At 49.4% G+C, this 14,837-nt stretch overlaps 1 protein-coding gene across 2 annotated transcripts in view; it reads right to left on the reverse strand.

Annotated features, from left to right (window-relative positions):
- The window catches only part of LOC138746800 (1-phosphatidylinositol 4,5-bisphosphate phosphodiesterase delta-3-like), a 48,928-nt gene that overhangs the window by 27,475 nt on the left and 6,616 nt on the right, over window positions 1-14,837 (reverse strand). For both annotated transcript variants that reach the window (XM_069905259.1, XM_069905258.1), the window contains exons 2-4: window positions 8,150-8,305; window positions 5,309-5,537; window positions 1,963-2,092 (exon numbers count right to left, since the gene is read on the reverse strand). In XM_069905259.1, the coding sequence (XP_069761360.1) occupies window positions 1,963-2,092; window positions 5,309-5,537; window positions 8,150-8,305 (515 nt within the window). The remainder of the gene's footprint in view (window positions 1-1,962; window positions 2,093-5,308; window positions 5,538-8,149; window positions 8,306-14,837) is intronic.

Below are 14,837 nucleotides of genomic sequence, written 5' to 3' on the forward strand. Positions count from 1 at the left end.
CTGTCATCATTAAAGGGTTCTGCACTTGCATCCCCAGCACAACAGACTTTAAACCCTGCCATTAACAGGGCAGGTTCTGCCCTGGTTCAATTTCCCAAAATGCAGCCCCCGCACATCCGTACCCCAGTTCCCCATCTGGTCTTGTACGCAGGCAACCTTCTTCACCATCCACAGTAGCACATACTCTCATGTCATCAGCAAATGTTCATCTTGCCACAACCATCCCTTTCCCTATCATTTACGTGCAGTATATAACGAAGAGCAAGGGTCTCAGGACTGATCCCTGAGGCACTCCCCTGGTCTGTAAAGCCACCCTCTACACCTCACTCAGCCTCACTGAATCATAAGGAATGTCTGGCCAGGCTGGGACCTTTCTCCCGGAATGTAGGACGTTGGGTGGAGACCTTATAAATGTTAATAAAACATGAGGGCAGACGTAAGGTGAATCGTTGAGGATATTTTCACAAAGTGGGGGAATCTAAAATCAAGTTGAAGGGGGAAGGGATCCTTTGTAACAGAGTTGCCAGGACAGGTACATTGTTCGGAGAAGAAATTTGGGCCGAACACAGGCAGACGGGGCAGACAAGAAAGTCAGCTCGAGAAGGGCTAGGGCAAGGGGCCTGTGCACATGGTGCCAATCTCGGTCAACTTATTCTTCTGATTCTTGCATTCCAGCCTTTAGCCCTTATCCCACTATATCCTGAATATCAAAATATTTTGAACTTGGTGTGAATATTGTCAGTGAGAAGCCATGGTCCTCATGGCATTCCAAACATTCACCACCTCTCAGTCAAGGGACTCATCACCTCTGTACTAATCAGCTGACACATCATGTTGTGGCTGTAACCCACAGCTCAATACCCCAGCCAAGGAAAGCATCCACACTGGATAAAACATTGAACACTACAACACAGTACAGGCCCTTCAGCCCTCAATGTTGTGCTGACCCATATATTCCTACCAAAGTAAAACATCCCACATCTCTCATACTCTGAACCCCTGTGAACTCCTTCTACACACCCACACAGATATTCCCTTTGCTTCTTCCTTCCCACACATTCCCTGCAACGTAACATGTCATTCCCCAGTCCTTGGGAAGGACCTTGGACATGAACGGTTAACTCCTCTGATGTTCCTTCCATGGACACTCCCCGACCCGTTCAGTAGTTTCAGCATTTGCTATTTTCGTTTTACATTTCCAACATCTGCTTCTTTAATTTCACCTCCTTGGTGGTTAGGGTGAAAACGAACGATAATATTATCGACGTTTGTGTTCATGCAGAATCGTTGGAGGGTCAGGGACAGAGTTAGAACTCTATAAAATTTAAACGCTGCTGATTCACCAAAACATCCTGCCTTGCAGAACAAGCAATGACTGTCACACCTCAGACTCATGTCCCACAACGCACCGACTCGTGTCCCACAACGCACCGACTCGTGTCCCACAACGCACCGACTCGTGTCCCACAACGCACCGACTCGTGTCCCACAACGCACCGACTCGTGTCCCACAACGCACCGACTCGTGACCCACAACGCACCGACTCGTGACCCACAACGCACCGACTCGTGACCCACAACGCACCGACTCGTGACCCACAACGCACCGACTCGTGACCCACAACGCACCGACTCGTGACCCACAACGCACAGACTCGTGACCCACAACGCACCGACCTGTGACTAACAACACACCGACTCGTGTCCCACAATGCACTGACTTGTGATCCACAACGCACCGACTCGTGTCCCACAACGCACCGACTCGTGACCCACAACGCACCGACTCGTGACCCACAACGCACCGACTCGTGACCCACAACGCACTGACTCGTGACCCACAACGCACCGACTCGTGACCTACAACGCACCGACCCATGTCCCACAATGCACCGACCCGTGACCGACTGCATCTACAACAGAACTTAATGTTGCACTTTCTCTCTGCACTCAGATTCTTACCTTGAAGACCTGGTACGCATATTCATCATCTGTTTCAATGTTGATCATCTTCAGCAGGCTTTTAACCTCCTCAAAGCTCATTTTGTTGTCCTTATTTTCGTCAGCTTTCCGGAGATGTTCATGGATCCAAGTGAATAGATGTAAGGCAATACATGGTCTGATAAATTGGAATGGTGAGAATGGTCTGGGAGATTGGGGTGGTGAGCATGTTCTGGGCCCAAGGGAAGATGGACAGTGGACTCCTCATCCCTTTCTCACATGTCTCCTTCCCACTTACATGTGGACACAACCAAATGCTACCATGGATACATGGGCCTGTGCTTCCTGGGCATGTTCACTACCCCTGACATTCACCAAGGCATTTGGACAATTGTTAAAGTACCTTCACCACAAAATGACGTAGGTCCCTTGGAAGGCAAGGGGGAATTAATATTGAGTCACATGGAAATGACGGAGACACAGGCAATGTTCCCTCTAATTTTCAGTCGTCAGTGTGTGCAAATTTTGTTAACGTGACCAAAGTATGTGGGCGCTGAATGCGCAAATGTAAACTTGAAATTGGCTCAAGATCATTTTGCCCTAGCCCATCTCTCATGGCCGATAAAACTGTATTGGCCTGTTTGAATTTAACACAAGGAAGACTGCGTTCTACGAAGCAACAGAATTAGTTAAGATTTTATTCTACACTTTGAACTAACCTTTTGTGCAAACATTAATTTCCTTTGTGCGCTGATTGAAAACTGTACACACAGCGTAGAGGGAACAGTGGACAGAGGTAGCAGGCCAGAGAGTGATGTTAAGGAGGTGAAGACCTTGATTCAATCACTATGAGTAAAGAGTAAACCAGTGGATCTACACGTCTCCTAGATCTGGTGGAACACAGGCCAGGGGACTGAAAGAAGTGGAAGAAATTATAGCAGATTTATTTGTGGTAATTTACTAACATTGTCAGGGCTCTGGGCAGGTCCCAACGGATTGGAAGACAGCAAATTGAATGCCATTGTTCAATAAAGGATGTTAAAAGGCAGGTAAGTACAGGCCAGTGAGGTTAAGTCTGTAATTAATGCTCAAAAAATTAATTTATCAGGTAAGTACAGGTCAGCCTCATTAATGGAGAAATAGCAATCATCTGAATTATAATTGTTCAAACAGGCAGACTCCGCATGGATTCAGGAAGGGCAGGTCATGTTTGATAAATTTACTGGAGCTGTTTGAGGATATAACAGTGGACAGAGGGGAACAGGCGGATGGTGTTTACTTGCATTTCCAGAAGGTATTGTATGTGGTGCCACACAACAGACCTGCATCTGATAAGGATGCATTGAGTTAGGGGCAATGTGTCAGCATGGACGATGGATGGTTCTCTGGCAGAAGCAGAGTTGGGATAAATGGGTGTTTCTCTGGTTGGTAATCGGTGGTGAGCAGGGGTCAGTGCTGATCCCCCAACTGTTCACAATGTACGTTATTGATCTGGAAGAGGGGCAGAGGGAAGTGTATCTATGTTTGCTGAAGACAGTAAGTGGAAAAGCAAGTTGGGCAGAGGATGTGGAGAGTCTGCAGGGAGTCGAAGAGTGGCCAAGGGTCTGGCAGATGGAGTCAATGTTGGTCAATGTGAGGTAATCCCCTTTGGTGGGAAAAAGAGTCAATCAGATGATTATTTAAACAAGGGTGGTTCTCATTGGCTCCATTTGTCTAAGGACAATCGAGCTGGTTTTCGCTCCCATATGCACCCTATATCTATGACAGATGTCATTCCGAGGTGGCTTCCCTGACACACAATATTCTGGTCCTGGGCAGAAAAAGCTATCCCTAAAAAACTTTGGAAATATATCATTGCTATTTTTTCAACAGTTTTGCTCATTGATCGACAACTTCGTCTTATGACTGCACTTTTTCAGTGACCAGTTTGGTCTCTGGCCGCTGATCTGCTTGTCACGTGATTGCACTTGTTGCCTTTTGAGCCAGGAGATCCATCCTAGACCCTAAACAACAGCATTTTTAAACTTGGAACTAATCCAAAGTGGTACTGTGGACTTTTCAGTTAAATTTGAAGGAGACCCTTTATTCAACATTTTCATATGAAAATGTACGTCGATTGTTTCCAAATCCCCTTCACTTGTGTGTAGAGGAGCAGAGTTACAACAAAATAACTTTTCCTGTTTGGCCCTGAAGAGGTTGGGAGGCTGTTTCCATGTCACTCAGTGACTGTGTTTGCGTTCGTTAACAGTTATTAATGCAACCCTGATCTCTCTGTATTACTGTCATGTTTATTAACCTGAAACTTAATAATAAAACGATTGAAAAGAAAAAGTTATTATTTACACGGTGTAAGTTTTCACCAGATGCTGATGCTGAGAGATTTGGGAGAGCTTGTGCATGAATCCCAAACAGCTGTGACTTGCAGGTGCAACAGGTGATAAGAAGGCAAGTGGAAGGTTGTCCTTCATTGCTGGAAGGAACAGAATTCTGGAGCAGGGAGGTTCTGCTCCAACAGTACAGGGCACTGGTGAGGCCGCACCTGGAGAACTGCGAATGGGCAGTTCTAGTCTCTTGGGTGGAGGAAGGACATTCTGGTTTTGGAGGTGATGCAGAGGAGGTTCATTGGGTTTGTTCCAGGGATGAGGAGGTTGGTCGATGAAGAGAGATCGAGTTGTCTGGGACTGTAATAATGGTATTTTGAAGGATGAGAGTGGACAAATAGAAATATTTAAAATAATGAAGTGAAGAGATAAGACAGAAGGGAGGTGGCAGGTGAGACTTAAACTAGATGACATAGGTCAAGATTCAGGGAGACGGTTTTGGATGGAGATGAGGAGGAAATGCATCGATTAAAGAGCAGTGAATCCGTGGAATTACCTGCCCAAGGAAGCGGTCAGGGCTGCCTCTGTGTGGAACAGGCGGGACATGCCGGGGGTCCAGGGCGCCTGTGTGGAACAGGCGGGATAGGCTGGGGGTCCAGAGCTGCCTCTGTGGTGGGACAGGCCGGGAGTCCAGGGATGCCCCTGTGGCAGGCAGGCTGGGTCCAGGGATGCTCCTGTGGCGGGCAGGCCGGGAGTCCAGGGATCCCCCTGTGGCAGGACAGGCTGGGGGGGGGTCTAGGGATTCCCCTGTGGCGGGACAGGCCAGGGGGTGGTCCAGGGCTGCCTCTGTGTTGAACAGGCAGGTCAGGCCTGGGGTCCAGAGCTGCCCCTGTGGTGGGACAGGCGGGATAGGCCAGGGGGTCCAGGGATGCCCCTGGGGCAGGACAGGCTGGGGGGGGTCCAGTGATGCCTCTGTGGTGGGAAAGGCCGGGGTCTACTCTTGCTCCCATTTCTGATGTACAGTCGCAGGAAATGCCAAAGGATATTGGTGAATGATTTCATGCTGGCTCATGCCTTCCACTTTCTTTCGCAGTTTCTTCAGCCCCCGGACCCAGCGCCTCCCTTCCTCCTCGGTGGCTGCCACCAGCTCCAAGCTGCTACGGCTGCCCGCGAACACGATGGTGAAACATCGACTCTCTGAGAAGCTGCTGCCGTGTTTCTTCATCATCTCCGACTGGTGCCCCTCCTGGACCTCCCTGATGTCCATCACCGAGACTGCAGAGCAGAGGGATGGCCATGAACGTGGCACACTGCGAAGAGGAGGTGGGAGCTCCGCACACCAGAACACACATGTAAACTCACAGGCGCATAAACACACATGCATAAACTTGCACGCACGGACATCCAGGCCAGCCTGTGACTCTGTGATGGGGAAAGGGGTGAACTCTACATGGACAGGCCAGCCCGTGTCTCTGTGATGGGGAGGGGGGGTGAACTCTACACGGACAGGCCAGCCCGTGTCTGTGATGGGGAAGGGGGTGAACTCTACATGGACAGGCCAGCCCGTGTCTCTGTGATGGGGAAGGGGGGTGAACTCTACACGGACAGGCCAGCCCGTGTCTCTGTGATGGGGAGGGGGGTGTACTCTACACGGACAGGCCAGCTGCTGCTACTGCTGTCTCCAATGGGGGTCACCCACCCCCCCCCCCAACCCCCCAATGGTCTCCAAAGTGGTAACTTGTAACTGAAAGGGGTGGCCCTGCACATTTCCCTGTAGTCACCTGTGTGACAACTTCACTATGTTAACTGTGATCCGCTCAGCCTCTCACGTGGGCCAGAGTTCATCCAACACCTGCTCCAATTCTCTGATCGTGCGTCAGGAGGTGTGGTGGACACACACACATCCCATCAGGGATGCAGTGACAGTCAGATGTGGCTGATGAATACGTGGTCAAAGTCCGAAAAAGGAAGGGAGCTATCCCTCTATTGGGAATCATTTATAGGCCCCCAAAGAGCCCCCTGGACACTAAGGAACTTATAAGTAGGCACATTTTAGAAAGGCGCGTACAGGTGGTTGTCATGGGACACTTCAACTGAGACCTCCTCACTGCAAGAGGGATGGATGGGGCAGAATTTGTCAGGTGTGTGCAGGAAAGGTTCCTGACATAGCGTGTGGACTGATCAAACTGGATCTAGTACTGGGTAATGAACCTGATCAGGTGGTAGATGTTTCGGTGGGTGAGAATTTCGGAGATAGTGGTAGGTAGGCTGGTGCAGAAGGCCATGTCATCTGGGATCAGGGTAACCCGGCCAACGTGATACTGAATTGGCTGGCCGATAGGAGACGGGGTGGGAGGGCTGTGCGGCAGGGGTCAGTGCATTCACAGCTTGCATGACAATGTACTTAGTGAAGAAGAGTATATCTGAGATTCCAGCGGGATCCAGATGAACCAGGAAAGTGAGGAGATGCAAGGTGTTACACCAGGGCAGGACTTCCACAGTGAATCGTGGGGCACTGGGGAGTGTTGTGGAGCAGAGAGACCTAGGAGTGCAGGTACATGGTTCCATGGAAGTGGTGACACACGTAGACAGGTGGTGTTTGGCACACCTGCCTTCATTGGTCAGGGCACGGAGCAGGGACATCACGTGACAACTGTTCCCGAGATATTGTGTGCAGTTCTGGTCACGAGGCCACTGGAGAGGTAGAAATAAGTTGGAAAAGTTTCACCAGGATGTTACCAGGACTGCAGAGCCTGACTTGTATGGAGTTGCTGGACAGGCTGTGTGTAGAGGACCAAGGAGGACCTGAGGGAGGTTTGTAAGATCAGGAGTGCATAAATAAGGTGAATAAGATGGTTCGCAGGGGACAGGATCTAAAACTAGAAGGCATGGTTTTTAGGTGGGTCCGGTGAAGGGAGAGATTTTAAAAGGACCATAGTCTGTCCACACACAGTGTAGAGGGGACAGGGACCAGTTGCTTGAGGAAGTGCTAGGCAGTAGAACGGTAACATGTCACGGACACTCGGACAGGTACATTGTCAGGAAAGGTTTAGCGAGATGTGGGTTGAATGTAGGCAACTGGGAAAAGCCTAGGTAGACACCTTGATCAGCATGGATGAGATGGGCTGATGGGCCTGTTTCCATGCTGTAAAACACTGTGGCCCAATTCAGTTTTCTACCACTATCCACTGCCCCGATCCAAGGCTCTGGAACTCACTGTAAATCTCTCCATCTCTTTTTATCTTTAACACAGAATCTGAAATGTTTTGGCTGAACTCCTGGTCACTTCCTCTCATGTCCCCTCGTGAGTCTGTGTTAATATTTCACCTGCTCCGGATAAAAAGCGGGGATGCTTTTGCTTTGTTAAAGATGCCTTTTTAAATGACGTAATTATCATTGCTGACTATTTACAAGCTATATTTAATAATGTCTGAGATCTGTGTATTGCGACAGGAATTAATGTCGTCAAACAAGAAAGTCTGCAGATGCTGAGGGTGAACTCAACACAAACATTCTGGAGAAACTCGGCAGGTTGCACAGCATTCATCAGGAGTTAACGGTAACGTTGGGGTTGAGGAAGGGTTCAGGCCCAAGGGTAATATTGGGTTCAAACCCAAGGATAGCGTTGGGCTCGAGGAAAGGTTCAGGCCCAAAACATCGATGACCTTTTGCTTCCCGTGGACACTGTGTGACCTGATGAGTTTCTCCAGCGCAGTTGTGGACTGTGTTTGGCTCTATGTTCCTGCTCAGGCAACGTGCCACTTGCTGAAGAGCTCAGCAGCACGACGAGAGGAAAGGGCGTCCCTCACGTCTACAACATATGCCACTTGCCAGCTGAGATGGTCACGGGCACGAGTTCACCCTCCCAAGTGCATACAGGAACTCACACGTTGGTGGCTTGCTCCTGGATTTTGATTCGAACCATATGGAAAGACAATCATCTTGCAGTTTCATCCGTCGGTCTTTCTTCCAGCGGCTGGACTTTATCTTTTTCAACTTGCTGCCTTTCAGCATGAACTTCACATCTTCATCCTCAAGGACCCCTGTCAGAAAAGGAGGGCAAAGGTCAATGATGTAACCTTCACGTGACCTAGCTTGAATCCCATGATGGTCCCCCCCCATGACTGGACCTCACCTCCCATGTGATGGGCTCCCCTCTCCCGTGATGGGCCCCCAAGTCCTGGACCCAGATAGTGGATGTAGTGACTGTAACCTTGATTCTGTAGAGGTCCAAGAGCATCTGAAAACTACCAGTGGGCAATGGGGGACAGATATCAGGGCTGTGTGGACCTGTCTGCCTAAATCTGTCATTCGAAACATTCTGAGATTATTCAGAAAATTTTTCGAAACTTAAGTAGAGTCAATATGCTTGAAAATACAACTGTGTTTCACAGATGGAATGAGTTCACTGTCATATACACAAGTACAACAGATAGATGCAGTCAACAACTTTCCTTGCTGCAGCCTCTCATTTACACCAAACACACTAACAACAAATAAAATGGTATAAAGAGAAAAAGGAAGAGAAATAAATTGTTAATCACTGTTGACAAGAGGTGGTTCTGGCTCTGGTGTAATCGAGGTAGCTGTGGGAGTTGGTGGGTTTGTAGAAGATGCCTGTCTCCCAAGATGGAGACAGAGAGACGAGGCTCGTTGGGAGGCTGGAGATGTCATGGGCCATGAACAGCCTCTTAAGCAATTCCTGGCAGGTGATGTTAGAGGTGCCAGGGTTTAGATGTTCCAAAAGTGAGAGTGAAAGTGGTAAAAGGGGGTGGTGTTGCCATCAGAGATAGTATCACCACTGTAGAAGGGAGGAATGGACGTCGTGGATGTGTAACTTTGTAAAACATTAGTTCGGCCACAGCTAGATTATTGGAAAGGGAGTTGCCACATCAGTGGAAACATTGCAAGGAGAGGGTGCAGAGGAGATTCACCAAGTACACTCAACACTGCAGCTGTCTGAGGACAGAACGGGTGCAGAGGACTGAGATGAACAGCTGGGTGTTGGGTACTTGGATTTCCAGAAGGCATTCGATTGAAGCATTGCAGAAAATACGAGCACTGTCCTTCCCTTTGTCACTGATAATATTCATCCAGAATCTCATACTTACCTCTTCACTGACCACTCATTCCCATGCTGTCCTCAAACTTACAGCTATCACATCAAGTTGGAAATGGCAAACAGAAGGAGAGCCTGTCATCCTCATGAAACTGGCCATCCTGCTCATTCAATCAGCGTGGCCCGAACTCACCTCCTGCCCCCACCCTTTACCACTACTCCCTGTCCCCACCACTGCTCCCCATCCCCACTTTGCCTGTCCCTCTCCCCACCTATGGGCCCATCTTATAGCCTCTTTCAACCAATGGAACTGAGAGCACAAACCCGCAGGAGAATGGTTCAGACAAATCCCAGGACTCACTGTCTTGTCACGTTGGCGTGGCCACAGATCCTGGGTTTCGGGCTGACAAACAGCGATGGTCATCGACTGTCTCCATCTGCGACCCTCACTGATCCATGCTAGCTGTATTTACTGGCACAGTCTAACGACATGCCAAACAGAAGGAGGTCCTGTCATCTTAGCCAAGTGAAGCCCAAACTCGAGGGCTTCCTCCTCCATCGATACTCCTGTCACCAACATAGACACAGGCTTGTGGATGGGGATATTGTTTCTGCAGTTACTGGTGTGGAGTCAAGAATGTCCTCTAGCAACAAATCAAACCTGCAGAGCTTTCAAATGGAGCCACTTCTTGACAAAGGAATGTGGCTGATGTTTCCTCTCACTCTCACTGCCACACCAAGAGGGAACATTTCAATTTGAAATGAATGCTCATCTCTGTCAACATAAAAATGGATCTGGGGACTGTGAGAGGGCCCAGGGGTGGGGGAAGGACTCAGGGCCCTGGGTTGAGGAGTTGGAGAGGGCCTCCCAAGTGAGGGAAAGGATGGGACAGGGCCTTTGGGTGGTGGGGAGACAAGACTCAGGGCCTCGGGTGCTGTCATGTGAACCTACATCCATCGGACTGGAACACCAGGTTGCATCTCCAACTCCCAAGGTTTTCATCTGGTGAGAACCACGTGCCCGATCAGTGTTGGCCACGATTCTCCACCTGCTTCTCACGCTCACGGACTGAAGGACCCACAGCTTTTCAAAGGCTTCAGGAGGTGACTCAGCCCAGCTGAGCCCTGCTGGTTGAAGAAGACATTCCACTGCCAGCACTGTCCTTGACCCTGCCCTCTGCGGTCTCCACGTTGCAACAGGCCAGCACTGTTCCACTCCATGGGCATTTGTTTCCCTCTCATCCCTCTACTCTTTTTAATTAGTTTCTAGTTTCTATGTGGAAGGAATTTGGGCCTCATTAAATATCCCATGTCGGCTCTTCATCCTCCCCACTTCTAAAGGAAACCTCAACCTCCACGGAGTGCAATTTTCATCCCATGAATTTATTAATTTGTCACCCCATTCTCATGTTTCCTTTCTGCACTTCTCTCTTATCCCACATTCAGAAAGTAAATGACTTTTTAATAACCTCATTGATCAGACCAGCCACCTGTCAGCACAATGCCTTTCCAGCGTTTGGGACCAGATCGGGATTTGAATCCCACGCTGTCTGTTAAGAGTTTGTATGTTCTCTCCCGTGTCTGCGTGGGTTTTCCCTGGGGGCTCCCAGTTTCCTCACACCCTTCAAAATGTACCAGGGGTTGTAGGTTAATGAGGTGTAAATTGGGCGGCATGGGCTTGTGGACCAGAATGACCTGTTACTGTACATCTAAAATTAAAATAAAAAAATAAATGCTGATTATGTTGTGTTTTATCTTGTATAGAGATAAGTTTTTGGGAGAGAAAGTGTGGCAGGTTTTATAGTGTAGGTCACATACCAACACTTCAAAACAGATCTCATTTAAAATATTGGAGCTCTGCTCAAGCCAGAAAGGGCAGCTCCTGGGGGCCTTTGCAAAAGCTTTGGGGAGTGTCATAGATTGTTGTCTCGGTAAGCAACAGATGAAAGAACTTGAAGAATTAGGTTTGGAGCCGCAGTCTGTCTGAGTACAGTTTGCTGTTCTCAGACAGGTCATATGATTTTTGCAAGCAGGAGTCAAACAGGCTTTTAGAGAGAGAGAGAGAGAGAGAAAGAGAGAGAGAGAGAGAGAGAGAGAGAGAGAGAGAGAGGAGAGAGAGAGGAGAGAGAGAAAGAGGGAGAGAGAGAGGAGAGAGAGGAGAGAGAGAGAGAGAGAGGAGAGAGAGAGAGGAGAGAGAGAGAGAGGGAGAGAGAGAGGAGAGAGAGAGAGGAGAGAGAGAGAGGAGAGAGAGAGAAGAGAGAGAGAGAGAGAGAGAGAGAGAGAGAGGAGAGAGAGAGAGGAGAGAGAGAGAGGAGAGAGAGAGAGGGAGAGAGAGAGAGAAGAGAGAAGAGAGAGAGAGAGAGAGGAGAGAGGAGAGAGAGAGAGAGAGAGGAGAGAGAGAAGAGAGAGAGAGAGGAGAGAGAGAGACAGTTCAGCAGCAGCTGGGCCCAGAACATTTCCATTTTGAAAACTGGGTTGTGATTGCTTAGTTGAGCCTGGTCAGAGCCCTTAGTGGTCCATACAAGAGGAGAGGACTGGCTGCATAATGCTTCACTTGAAAGAAAGAGGTTATCATCTGGAGAACCCTGATGGGGCAAGTTTCGTCAGCAAGACACTGAAGTGGCTGATTAAAAGGAATCAGTTTGTGTCCAGGAACAACACGTCTCTCTCTGGAAATGGACAAGAACCTTCCTGAACAGTAATCATTTACCTTTCAAGCACCAAAGCCTGGTGAAATTCATCAATGTTAAATTCTGTGCACAGTCTAAGAATTGCCTGAAACCAGTGAACCTGGAGGAATGAGAAGTGAGATTGGACTGTGAAGAACTTTTCTGAACTTACACACACATGCGTTTAGAATTAGAAGGGGGTTAAGTTAGGTTAAGTAAGTTAATAGTAATAAGTTAAAGTCTGATTCTGTTTTCATGTTTCAAGATAATGAAAAGCAACTTTTGTTTAAAAACCCAGTTGTCTTGGTGAATATCGATTGCTGCTGGGTTTTGGGGGTCCTCCGGGCTCGGAACATTGAAATTCATAGAATTCTACAGAATAGAAAGAAGCGCTTCCAATCGAGGCTCAATTATTATTCTACCTCATCCCACTGGGCTGCAGTCAAACCCCTCCCATCCATGGACTAGTTCAAATGTCGCCCACATTTACTAATTCAGCTGGCAGCTTGTTCCACACCCCCACCACTCTCTGTGTGAATAAGTTCCCCTAAACCCTGCCTTTTTCACCCTTAACCCATGCCCTCTGGTTTGTATCTCACCCACCCTCAGCGGAGAAAGTCTGCTTGTATTTACTCTTCTGCACTCTTTCTATCTTGATGATATCTTAACTCGAGTCAAGTGACCAAAACTGCCCACAATACTCCACATTTGGCCTCACTAAAGTCTTGCACAACTTCACTAGAACATCCCAACTATTGTACTCAATACTTTGATTTATGAAAGCCAAGGTGCCTGTCCACCTGTGACACCACTTTCAGGGAATTATGTATCTGTATTTCCTGATCCCTCTGTTCTACCGCACGCCCCATTGCCCGACCGCTCACCGTCTACGTCCTACCTTGGTTTGTCCTTCCAAAATGCAGCACCTTGCACTTATCTGCATTAAACTCCATCTCCCATTTTGCAGCCCATTTTTCCAGCTGGTCAGATCCCTCTGCAAGCTTTGAAAACCGTCCCTGCTGTCCACAACACCTCCATTCTTAGTGTCATCTGCAAACTTGCTGATCCAATTGACCACATTCTCATACAAATCACTGATATAGTTGGCAAACGACAATGGTCCCAGCACCGATCCTTGAGTTCACTGATCCCAGGCCTCCAGAGAGGCAATCATTTCAACCTTTTTCTTTCCACTCACATCCCACTTTGAGTAATCCATGTGCCACTGGTGCTCCGTGATTAGTGAGAGATTGCTTAAAGTGGGATGTGGGTTTAGGGGCAGTTTGAACACCCCTGTTTAACCCTTTCCATCCACCAACCTGCCCTCTGTGTGGGATCTGGCCACTTCTTCTGGCATCACGTTCCAAATACCCACTCCTCTGTGTGGAAAACCTGACCCTTAAGTTCCCTTTAAATCTACACGCTCTAGTTTTGATTCCCCCACCCTGGTAGAAACATCATTTATCCACGTCCCTCATCACCTAATAAACCTTCCAAGATCACAGCTCAACTTCTGTGGCTCAATGGAAAACTCATGCCCTCCAGTTCTGGCAATGTCCTGGTGAACTCTTTCTTCACCTCCCCCCTCCAGTGTAAACACAAGGGTAAACCAGAGTCTATTGCCTGCAGCCAGAGGAAGAGGGCAAGGCACTAAAGGCATGGGTGGCCATGAGAAAAGGGCCTTATTAAGGAGCTGGTGCTGGGTCTCTTGAGAACACAGAGGAGGGGATGGCCCCCAGTGCCAAATGGGATCAGTCCCAAGGATAACGAGAGAGACAAGGCAGGGGTCTGCAAGGGTCTTGGCAGAGATCATTGTATCCTCTTCAGACAGGCAAAATCACAGGAGATGGGAGAATAGTCATCACTTTTGCTTTACTTCAGAGGGACAAAAGGGAGAAGCTGGAAACGATTCAGTTGTACATGAAAAGCCATGGGCATAGGAGGGCCAGTCAGCACAGGGTGGGGCGTGTGTGTGTGTGTGTGTGTGTGTGTGTGTGTGTGTGTGTGTGTGTACGTACACGCATTTGCACGGGGAAGGCCACATCTGTCACACTTGACTGTATGAGGGCCAGTCAGCACAGGGTAGGGCGTGTGTGTGTGTGTATACGTCACACACATGTGCGCGGGGAAGGCCACATCTGTCACACTTGACTGTAGGAGGGCCAGTCAGCACAGGGTGGGGCGTGTGTCTGTGTGTGTGTGCGTGTGTATTTACACGCATGTGCACCATGTGGGTGCAAGGGGAGGACGTGTCTGACGCTGGTGATTTTGAGGTGATGGAGGTGATTGACAAGTGTCTGAAGGCACTTCCCCCCCAATGATAGGCTGACTCAGGAAGAGTAAATCCCATGGGATCCATGGAGACAGTAGATTGGCAACAGAGGGTCGGAGTGGAGGGTCGGAGTGGAGGGTCGGAGTGGAGGGTCGGAGTGGAGGGTCGGAGTGGAGGGTCGGAGTGGAGGGTCGGAGTGGAGGGTCGGAGTGGAGGGTCGGAGTGGAGGGTCGGAGTGGAGGGTCGGAGTGGAGGGTCGGAGTGGGAGGTCGGAGTGGAGGGTCGGAGTGGAGGGTCGGAGTGGAGGGTCGGAGTGGAGGGTCGGAGTGGAGGGTCGGAGTGGAGGGTCGGAGTGGAGGGTCGGAGTGGAGGGTCGGAGTGGAGGGTCGGAGTGGAGGGTCGGAGTGGAGGGTCGGAGTGGAGGGTCGGAGTGGAGGGTCGGAGTGGAGGGTCGGAGTGGAGGGTCGGAGTGGAGGGTCGGAGTGGAGGGTCGGAGTGGAGGGTCGGAGTGGAGGTCGGAGTGGAGGGTCGGAGTGGAGGGTCGGAGTGGAGGGTCGGAGTGGAGGGTCGGAGTG

This window comes from Narcine bancroftii, chromosome 12 (assembly GCF_036971445.1).
Source record: "Narcine bancroftii isolate sNarBan1 chromosome 12, sNarBan1.hap1, whole genome shotgun sequence".
Taxonomy (NCBI): domain Eukaryota; kingdom Metazoa; phylum Chordata; class Chondrichthyes; order Torpediniformes; family Narcinidae; genus Narcine; species Narcine bancroftii.